The sequence below is a fragment of the Erpetoichthys calabaricus genome, chromosome 3 (genome assembly GCF_900747795.2).
Source record: "Erpetoichthys calabaricus chromosome 3, fErpCal1.3, whole genome shotgun sequence".
Lineage (NCBI taxonomy): Eukaryota > Metazoa > Chordata > Cladistia > Polypteriformes > Polypteridae > Erpetoichthys > Erpetoichthys calabaricus.
In genome coordinates, this window is record NC_041396.2 from 153,411,849 (window position 1) to 153,423,054 (window position 11,206).

The 11,206-nt window shown below is 40.6% G+C and overlaps 1 protein-coding gene across 1 annotated transcript; it reads left to right on the plus strand.

Moving 5' to 3' along the window:
- The first annotated feature begins 438 nt into the window (after nucleotides 1-438).
- Nucleotides 439-2,413, plus strand: LOC114649374 (syntaxin-binding protein 2-like). The gene has a single exon (XM_051925199.1). The coding sequence runs from the start codon at nucleotides 449-451 to the stop codon at nucleotides 2,225-2,227; it is 1,779 nt and encodes a 592-aa protein (XP_051781159.1). The 5' UTR covers nucleotides 439-448; the 3' UTR covers nucleotides 2,228-2,413.
- Nucleotides 2,414-11,206: the final 8,793 nt, after the last annotated feature.

Sequence of the window (11,206 nt, forward strand, 5' to 3'; positions counted from 1 at the left end):
AGAGTCATTTTTATAATGGTAATAAGGAGGGAAATTTGAAAATACTTTTTTGGAATTGTCTGAAAATAGTAATGCAACATCCATAATGGAACCCCTTTAATAACAATAACAACAACAATAATAATAATAAAGCACTAGTCCCAAGGCAGGAATCAACCCTATGCAGTGCTCCCATGACCCTCAGGCAGAGTCATTTTGAAATTGAAAGTTATTTTTTTATATTAACTTTAAACAGGTCTCCATTTTGTTCTGTTTTTGAAAATGCTTACCTCCTCCTTTATCCACTTCCTCCCTCCTATTGGGTTCCACACAATGGTTGGTGCGGTTTCTCTCTTATTCTCATGAGACTTTCTTGTGAGAACTGGCAACTCACTAAGTTCTATCCTTATATATCAGCAGTTCCCAGGCTACTGTGAGTCAGTGCTGTGTAACATTTGAATGGAGTAGGATGGCACCCAGTGGTCTGAAGACTGTTGTAGGAGATAAAATACTAAATGATGTAATAAAGAGTGTGAAAAAAGATGGGGAATGGAAGGCTCTCATTGTGGATAACACCAGCATGAAAATAATTTCATCGTGTTGCAAAATGTCTGACATAATGGCAGAAGGCGTCACAATTGTGGAAGATATTAACAAGAAACGACAGTCAATTCCTAGCCTGGAAGCGATTTACCTAATTTCTCCCACAGAGAGCTCTGTCCGTGGTTTAATTAATGATTTCCAAGAGTCGTCATCCTTCATGTACAAAGCTGCCCACGTATTCTTCACAGACATCTGCCCTGAAGAACTTTTCAATAAAGTGGGAAAGGCACGAGTGTCCAAATTTATTAAGACGATGAAAGAGATCTGTATGGCTTTCCTACCTTATGAGTCCCAGGTGTACATCATTGACAACCCAGATGCTTTCAACCTTTTCTTCAGCCCTCAACGAGCATCAGAAAAAAAAGAAATGATGGAAGACCTAGCTGGGCAAATTGCAACTCTTTGTGCCAGTTTGCTTGAGTACCCTGCTGTGCGCTATCACAACGGATATAAGGACAATTCAACATTAGCCACCTTGGTGTTGGACAGACTGAATGCTCAAAAGGCAGAGAACCCCAGCATGGGCGAAGGTCCAGATAAGTCCCGCTCACAACTGCTCATACTTGACAGAGGTTATGACCCGATTTCTCCAGTTTTGCATGAACTTACATTCCAGGCTATGGCCTATGACCTTTTGGATATTGAGCGAGACATTTACACGTATGATACCAGTGGGCTTTCTGAATCCAAAGAAAAGCAAGTCCTCCTGGATGAGAATGACGAGCTGTGGGCACAGCAGAGGCACAGTCACATTGCAGATGTTTTGAAGAAAGTAACTGAGCTATCCAAAAAGTTCTGTGAAGGCAGAAGAATGAGCACTGAACAAGCTAACTTAAAAGACATGGCTCAGATCATGAAGAAGATGCCACAGTACCAGAAGGAGTTAGGCATGTACTCCACTCACCTTCATTTAGCAGAGGCCTGCATGAAGCGTTTTAAATCCTACTTGGACCCACTCTGCAAAGTTGAACAGGATTTAGCAATGGGCACTGACGCAAATAGAGAAAAAATCAAGGACCCAATGAGAAACATTGTCCCTGTGCTTCTAAACCCAGAATTTGAAAGTTCTGACAAAATCCGTATCATTCTTCTCTATATTTTCTACAAAAATGGCATCAATGAAGAAAATCTGAACAAACTTCTCCAGCATGCAAACATCCAGGGGAACAGTGGACTTATCAAAAATATTCAGTTCCTGGGGCTGCCTATTGTAATTCCTCCCAACCAAAATCCAAAGATCAGGCCTGAGAGGAAAGAAAGGATCACACCCACTTATCAGCTGTCCAGATGGATACCACTTATCAAGGATGTGATGGAAGACATTATTGTAGAGAAGCTGGACAAGAAGCAGTGGCCATTTGTGTCCTCCCCCAGTGTGTCTACAGCAATAGCAACAGCTGTGAGTAGTGCCCGGTATGGCCATATTCAGAAGAACAAGGCAGCACTGCAGTACCGGACTGGGCCGAGGCTAATCATCTTCATCATCGGAGGAGTGACGCTTTCTGAGATGCGGGCCGCTTATGAAGTCACCAAAGCATGTGGTTACAAGTGGGAAGTTTTAATTGGTTCCACTCACATCTTTACTCCTAAGAAGTTTCTGAATGAACTTTCACTTTTGGACCAGCCTCTGGAGGGGACCAGCTAAAGCAAGTAATTTCCCAAAAGGGCCGTAAGATGTGTTTCCATGAACTGTTACAAGAATTTTTAGTGGGATGATTGTCAGAACTAACATCTCTTCCATTGCTGTAGTTTTTCAGTTTCTGGCATTCAACTATAAATATAATATAAATTGGAATACTGGTGGTGTATGTTGTGTTCATGTCAACCAGTATGGGACGGGAAGATAGGAAGGGCTGGGAGGGCCTGCAAATTAAGCTCTTCATTGAAGGCTCCTTTACAATCGGTAAGTATGAATATCGGTACAACATTTCATAATTTCAAACATTTGTGACTTCTTGTTTTTTGGGTTTCCTCTTGCTGGTGGAAGGTTAAACATTTTGTACCTCAGGGTTTTGAAATCAAAGCTGCCAAAACCACAGTGGAACCACTTTATTATGTCAGCTTCTACATCTGCTTATAAGCAGGGTAAAATCATGATCACCTCCAGACACACTGATAATGTGGAAGCTGTTGGAGCACTGGTGTGGTTCAAATGAACACAGAAGAAGGCATATACTCATAGGAGAATGGGCAAAAGCATGTCCCAAATTGCCTGTCTCTACTTGGGCCAATATGCACAAGTGTCACCCTGCCCAGTCTTCTTATAATGTAGGTACCCCAAATCTTAAATGGGAACATGCTCTGGATACCAAGGGGTGCTATTTATATAACTCAAGTGGGGGAACCCTTCTCCCCCCAAAGTCACAGGGGCAGAATTTATGTAACTTGAGTGGTGTGCGCTCCAAACTTCTACCCCAACTCACCCCATCTCTATGTCCATGTGCTGTGGATACCGAGGGGCACCATTTTGGTAAGTCAAGCCGTGCACACTCTCACCTAGGACTCCATATGGGCTTCAACTGGTGCTGTTAATGTGTGTTGTATGCGTGTAAGTGTGAATTCACCTTGCAATGCACTGGTGTACTGTCCAAGTGTTGTTCCAGTCTTAACACCCTATGATTGCTGGGATAGTCTCCAACTGCAAAACGTCCCTGCCCTGGATAAGCAGATTAGAAAGGTGATTGGAGAGATAACTTGGTGGTTGTTGAATTATGGATTATTAACAACATAAAAATATTTTTATATTAAATTGTTCTATGGTAGAGATGATTTACTTTTAGCATGTGATATGTACAAATATATATAAAAAAGTAAGTGAAGATTTTGAGAAAAACTATTAACAATTATATTTGAAATAATAGAAAATCTGGATTTAGAACATGAATTTAAAACTTGAAAGACAGAGCCATATAACATGGTGAAGACAATGAGTTACCTTTATACATGCTTAAAAATGCAGTTCTTTCACTCTTTGAGCTTGCCTTTTTGGAATTCCTAATTTGTTTGCATGCTTAAAACAGAGCAGTGGCACAAATTGAAAATAGCCTCACTATTAACTGAGAAAATTAAATGAATTCTGTGCATGAGCAAATGAATAATATGAGGAGACTAAGTTAATTCTGTGCAAGAAACAAAGAATATTATCATTTAGTGTGATGACCAGGCTTGTCTGACCTAAATACCATGAGATTACTACTGGGGTGCTGCCATAAGATAAGCAAGGGGTACAGTGAATGCAGCTAGACAAATGAAAAGCTGGCTAGCAGTTCTTGCAGACACCAAGTTCATTGGAGTGGAGTTCCCTTGAAAAATAATAAAACAACACTCCCATTCATTCCATGTAATGCATGCAGTAATAAAATGCATTATCCACAAAAATGCACATAGAGAGTAGAGAACCAATTTACAAATCTGAGCTAAAACTGCCAGTCTACTAGTGGTGTCACTGTATCTTCTCCAGTTGTTTTGTTTATTTAAAAAAATGTTTGTTTTTTTTTAATGCTTGGCTTGTTTACATTTAGTTCTTATAGGTGAGTGTAAAAACATTTGTGGGAAACTATTTCAAATGGATATATGTTCATGTTTGTGATGCGCCATCTGTTGGAATGACAGAGTGATAGCATCCAGATGGATAAACAGACATACAGATTCTCAGACATTTATCTTTTTATTAATGTGGACTCCGGTAGTATCAGTGTAATATTTCAGGTTATAGCTAACAAAGACCAGTAACGGGAGCCTCTGATTATCATAGGGTATTTCACATACTGCTTGAAATTCCATAAATTTAATTATTACAAAGAAAATCATTGAATACACATTACATTAACGTTATGGCAAACTATACTGACCCACTGAGTTGATTAACCTCATAAGTGCTTGCAACTCTAAAGTGGCCCTGCACATTCGAGTCTGGAGGAGTTGAGTGAGTGTTAAGGAGGAATATTTTAAATAAATACGCTAGCAGATAAATGTATTGTGAAACACAGCAATAAATAAGTAGATACAATATGTGAACATAAATAATTAAATGTGTCAGGAAATATATTTTTCGTTGCTTATTTCTTTATATATTTTTTCCAGCTAAGTGACACTGCATGGAGCATGAAATACATGGTCATTTCTTGTATGTCAAAGGGCTTTAACACTAGAATTACCAGAGCCTACGAAAAAACTCGTAAATCCGTCCCACCTTAAATCGCGTCTTAAATCCGTTTGCACCTCTCCGCTAGAGTCCTTTGTCATCTAAATGTACTGATAAACAAAAGCTACTAGCAGCCAGCTATTCCATCCCCCCACCGACTTAGAACGAATTTCTCCTAGCTCATGCCTTGCCTTGATTTGATTATCTGGGATTGAAGTGGAGTTTTAGAGTGGAAATAATATAGTGTTATTTGGAATACACGCATTTCATGTGTGTTCCGTTTCTATAGTAGTCTGTGCAAGCACATTTTTAAAACAGAAACGTTTTTCATATTCTAATAGTAAATGACAAAATGTAGGCATAAACTATATAACGTATGAAGCCTGAAGTCCATATATCAAAGAAACACTTTCACAAAAGGTACAAATAAGAGAACACGCGCGCTTTTATTCAAAAATATAACTGCACAAAAAAAAAAGCCGTGTTAGCATGCCACATTGACATTCTTACTACAACTGCTGTGGTGGCGTAATGGTATCAGCTCCTGACTGGGGATCAGAGGGTGGTGAGTTTAATCCTGCACGGCTCCACTTTGAGAAGTGAACTGTTCTCATTCTTACAATTTTAGAATAACAACATAAATTTGATTTCAGTCTGTAACAGCCAGTGTAACTTATGATACTGGTAAAGGTTAGCTTTTTTTTTTTTTTTTATTCACTTTTCATTCTCGCAGTCGCATTCAGAATCAATCCATACAACCCCATCTGACATAAAGACGCGCTATAGGTCTGCAGTGTACCACGATGCATACTACCACCCCCCCCCCCCAAAAGGGTTCTGACACACAAACGCTGGCGAAGCTGCCGAAGAATAAAGAAAGCAAGTTACAGTTGGTGGTTGATACGACAACTTGCGTGGTGCAATGCTAAGAACTGCTGATTTCAAGTGATGGTGAGATACGAAGAAGGCAGCTTCGCCAGCGTTTGTGTATCAGAACCCTTTGGGGGGGGGCGGTAGTATGCATCGTGGTACACTGCAGACCTATAGCGCGTCTTTATGTCAGATGGGGTTGTATGGATTGATTCTGAATGCGACTGCGAGAATGAAAAGTGAATTAAAAAAAAAAAAAAAAAAGCTAACCTTTACCAGTATCATAAGTTACACCGGCTGTTACAGACTGAAATCAAATTTATGTTGTTATTCTAAAATTGTAAGAATAAGAGCAATTCACTTCTCGAAGTGGAGCCATGCGGGATCGAACTCGCCACCCACAGGTCCCCAGTCAGGAGCTGATACCATTACGCCACCACGGCAGCTGTAGTAAGAGTGTCAATGTGGCATGCTAACGCGGCTTTTTTTTTGTGCAGTTATACTTTTGAATAAAAGCGCATGTGTTCTCTTATTTGTACCTTTTGTGAAAGTGTTTCTTTGATATATGGACTTCAGGCTTCATACGTTATATAGTTTATGCCTACATTTTGTCATTTACTATTAGAATATGAAAAACGTTTCTGTTTTAAAAATGTGCTTGCACAGACTACTATAGAAACGGAACACACATGAAATGCGTGTATTCCAAATAACACTATATTATTTCCACTCTAAAACTCCACTTCAATCCCAGATAATCAAATCAAGGCAAGCCATGAGCTAGGAGGAATTCGTTCTAAGTCGGTGGGGGGATGGAATAGCTGGCTGCTAGTAGCTTTTGTTTATCAGCACATTTAGATGACAAAGGACTCTGGCGGAGAGGTGCAAACGGATCTAAGACGCGATTTAAGGTGGGACGGATTTACGAGTTTTTTCGTAGGCTCTGGTAATTCTAGTGTTAATGAGTACTGTATTTTGATTGGTGAGTGGATATCATTTTTTAGTCATCAAGTGTGACATTTAAGCACTTCAGATGTAAACTCCAAATGATGAATTCAGAGTTTCTTGAATTAAAGTAGCATAACAATCCTGGACAACCTTATTTTCTTGCACTCCTATCAGTCACAACTTTTGAGTATGCACATGAGTCATAGGATTCTCAAGTCAAGGAAAGTACATTCATTCACTCTAGGGACAATTTCACCAATCAACGCAGTACATGCCAGAGCCCAGCATTTCAACTGTGGCTGGTGAAAATGACTGTTTCCATTTAAAAGCATATTTTATGTTGCGTGCAGTGTCTACTACATAATAAAACACCAAAGTCTCTGTGTCCAGTTCCTCAGAGCAGTCTTATTAGTCAGTTTGGCTTTGGTGATGAAAAGGGAAGTAAAAGTGAAATGCACAAGAAGGAATAAAGGCACACACTGAGAGAGATACATTCAAAGATGGAAGGGATAAATACCAGGCAGGATGCAAAAGAGGCATCTTAAAAATAGTAACAGAGTCTGAGAACCAGGCTTTATGGGAACACACTTGGGAAAGGGCTGCGGTGGGCTGGCGTCCTGCCCAGGGTTTGTTCCTGCCCTGTGTTGGCTGGGATTGGCTCCAGCAGACCCCCATGACCCCGTGTTAGGATATAGCGGGTTGGAGAATGACTGACTGACTCAGGAAAGGAAGTTCTGGTGAAGAAGTTCAGACACAAGGGAATACAAGAGGTAAGGCTGAAAGTACACATAGCAAATAGTTTTACATTATTCTGTTTCCTGACATTGAAAGGTGACTAGTAAATATATAAAGAAATAAGCAGCCATGCACATTACTTTATTTGTAATCACATTTTTATTTGTAACAAATAAAAAATAAATAATCAAATAATGAATAGATAGAAGAGGTACTTGACTGAATTATATCCAAGGGTATTATTTGTTGATGAAATTCCAAGTGAACAGCTATTAGCAAGAATATGGACGGAGAAAGTAAAGGAAGCCCTGAAAGAATGAAAAATGGAAAGTCCACAGGACTGGATGAAATACCAGCAGAGGTGTGTGAGAATTTAGGAGAAGAGGGAGTAGATGTGTTGTGGGATTCTAATGCAGAAGATCAATGAACAGGAGAGAATACCAGAGGAATGGAGGGACAGTGTGATTGTGCCAATTTATAAGGCGAAGGGTGATATCCATCCATCCATCCATCCATTATCCAACCCACTATATCCTAACTACAGGGTCATGGGGATCTGCTGGAGCCAATCCCAGCCAACACAGGGCACAAGGCAGGAAACAAACCCCGGGCAGGGTGCCAGCCCACCGCAGGGGTGATGTTCAGGATTGTGGAAACTATAGAGGACTGATGGTGCTGTCACACATGGTGAAAATTTGGGAAAGGGTTATAGAAAGAAGGTTTAGGGAAGAGACCACCATAGAGGAAGGAGCAGTTTAGTCTTATGCCAGGGCGAGGAACAACTGATGCAGTCTTTGAATTGAGACAGCTGATAGAGAAGTGTCGAGAAAAACAAAGGTTTGCATATGGTATTGATTTGGAGAAGATTTATGATAGAGTGCCACGTCAAGAGGTCTGGAAGTGAATGAGAGAGAAAGGAGTAGCAGAAAAGTATGTGAGGATTGTCCAAGATATGTATGAGGGAGTGAGGACTCGGGCTAAAAGCAATTTGGTGTAACAGGCAGGATCCCAGTTAGAGTAGGTCTGCAACAGTAATCATCTTAAAAGTCCTAAACTCTGGTCTGATCTAGTTATGGATGTGTTGAGTCATGGGATGAAAAAACAATCCCCCTAGTGCATGCTTTTTGCTGATGACATTGTGTTGTTTAGCACCAGAAAAGATGTGGAGAGGAAGTTGGAAGAATGGAGAAGAGCTCTGGAAGATAGAAGGTTGAAGATGAACAGGAAGAAGACAGAGTGTATGAGGTTTAATGATAATCAGCATTTAGAAGTTAGCCTGCATGGAGACCTATTGAAAAGAGTGGATAATTTTAGCATCAGTGGTAGCCCGAAAACTAGATGCAGAGATAATCCACAGAGTGCAGTTGGATGAAGGTATCAGGAGTGTTGAGTTATCAAAGAATTAAAGTGAAGGTCAAAGGTAAGCAAAGACCAAAAGTAATGTATGGAGCTGAGACATGGGCAGTAAAAAGGGAGTGCAGGAAAAGTTAGATGTGGCAGAAATGAAAAATGTTGAGATGGATGGAGTAACAAAAAAGAACAGAATAAGAAATCAAAGACAACAAAATTGGGAGAGCAATCTGAGAAAGTACATGAAAGTTGTTTAAAGTGGTATGGATATGTGATGAGGAGAGACAAAGAATATGTGGGCAAAACAGTGATGGGAGTATAACTACAGGGGATGACAAACTGGAGGAGACAAAAGTGGAGGCGTATGGATAAAATAAAAGAAGATATGAAGGAAGAGGACTTGACTGGAGAGGAGGTTCCAGGAATAAGGTGTTTGGAGAAGGTTGATCAAGTATATCAACCCCACTTAGAAGTGGAAAAAGATAGAATACTGCTGTAATAAAATCCCATCCTGAAGTCATTAAAGATATAACCCTGAGTCACAATACCATGAAGAGACCAAGGAAGGTATGTGCATGGATGTCCTCCAATTAGAATAGATTAATTATTAAGTTTGTGCCCACCTGGCATAAATGCAAGTCTTTTCTCAGCCCAAGATGAAGTCTACAAGACCTTATGAAAGCTTACAGAATAGAAAGGTAGTTTGTAAGGGTTAGCTAAAGAGGATTCCAGTGTTAACCAAGAAGGAGAAAAATCTTAAGAATATGTAACCAGGGAAGAAACACAAAAGCCCAATGATAAAGTTGGATTATTTCTGCACATGTTAATCATATCACATTACATTTATCCAATTGTGTATTTGTTTTGATTTGCCAGCAATATTCTTCCATAGAGCGAAGCCTTTTTTAGCACAGTTAATTCCTGCTTTACATTCAGTGCTATCAAGGTGGTCCCCTAGCCTCCATAACCCTGAGGTTGAGTGATTCATTAGGGTCTGCCAAAAAAAACCTGGAGTCTGGTTCTGTTCTGCTGACGTGCCATAAAATTAGGAAGTTAAATCATGAGGCCATCAATGCTGGTCACTCGTACTTGTGATGAATAATGCAATCACTCATTCTTTGACAAGATAGAAGGCTCCATCCATTGTATGTGAAAGAAAAGAAATCGACCAGTTTGCACAGTCATGCTAAAACTACACTTTGAAATAAAGATAAAAAAGTGAGTCCTCATCCAATATCTGAAATTTAGCCAGTATAACATATACAGTACCTTTTTAAAGGAAGTCATATGCTTTAGTTTTAAAAAGCACATTCATAAAGCTTAATAAGCTTAATCGATCTATGTTCCTACCCTCACCTATGGTCATGAGCTATGGGTAGTGACCGAAAGAACGAGATCGCGAATACAAGCGGCTGAAATGAGTTTCCTCCGCAGGGTGTCTGGGCTCTCCCTTAAAGATAGGGTGAGAAAGTCAGTCATCCGGGAGGGGCTCAGAGTAGAGCCGCTGCTCCTCCGCATCGAGAGGAGTCAGATGAGGTGGCTCGGGCATCTGATCAGGATGCCTCCTGGACGCCTCCCTGGTGAGGTGTTCCGGGCACGTCCAACCGGGAGGAGGCCCCGGGGAAGACCCAGGACACGCTGGAGGGACTATGTCTCCCGGCTGGCCTGGGAACACCTCGGGATTCTCCCGGAAGAGCTAGAAGAAGTGGCCGGGGAGAGGGAAGTCTGGGCATCTCTGGTCAAGCTGCTGCCCCCGCGACCCGACCTTGGATAAGCGGAAGAGAATGGATGGATGGATGGACATTAATAAGCTTGACATGGAGCACTAACCTGGAATAATTTGGAAATCACACTGTGACTGTTGAACAAACTGAGGGTGACAAAAAGTGATTGTTGGGGCACCAGCTGGGTTACCTTTTAATACATTCATAAAAAATTTAAAAAAACAAAAGCGATGTAGCAGGCACAACTAAAATAGGCTTTCTTACCATCTTTTCTTGCTTCTTTCTGTTGGGTGTTTGAGGCGATGTCTCATCATGAGCTTCTTCTCATGCTTACTTTAACAGAATTAGTGAACATGCCTCTTCTCGTGCTTACTTTAACAGAGCTGGAAATGTAAAACATGTGTAAAACACTAAAGTAGGGACCACATAAGCAAGGAGTTCACTAATTGGTACAACCCATGACAGATTAGCTGAACTAAAGGCCTTCTGCTGCCCTGGGTCACCAGAATTGACTCTGCTCAACCCTGAGTTATCCATTTTTGCATAGTCATTGGCCCAGCAGCTACGAATTACAGCGGTATTTATGCTGTAATTGAAAAAAAGCTTGCACTGAGAGTAAAATGAGCTAATTCAGAGTCAGAGGGTACAGTACCAACAGCATCAGACATCAGGCATAAGCTGAGAACTAATACTTGACAAGATGCCAGGCTATCAAATGACACAGTCATACCAAACATCAATCACATTTGCCCGATTTAGAGCCCCCACTATTAAACTAAGCTGTGCATCTTTACTGAACTGGTTCTCTCTTTACTGAGCAGGACCTCCATGCAAACTCCCAAGTAATATTGTA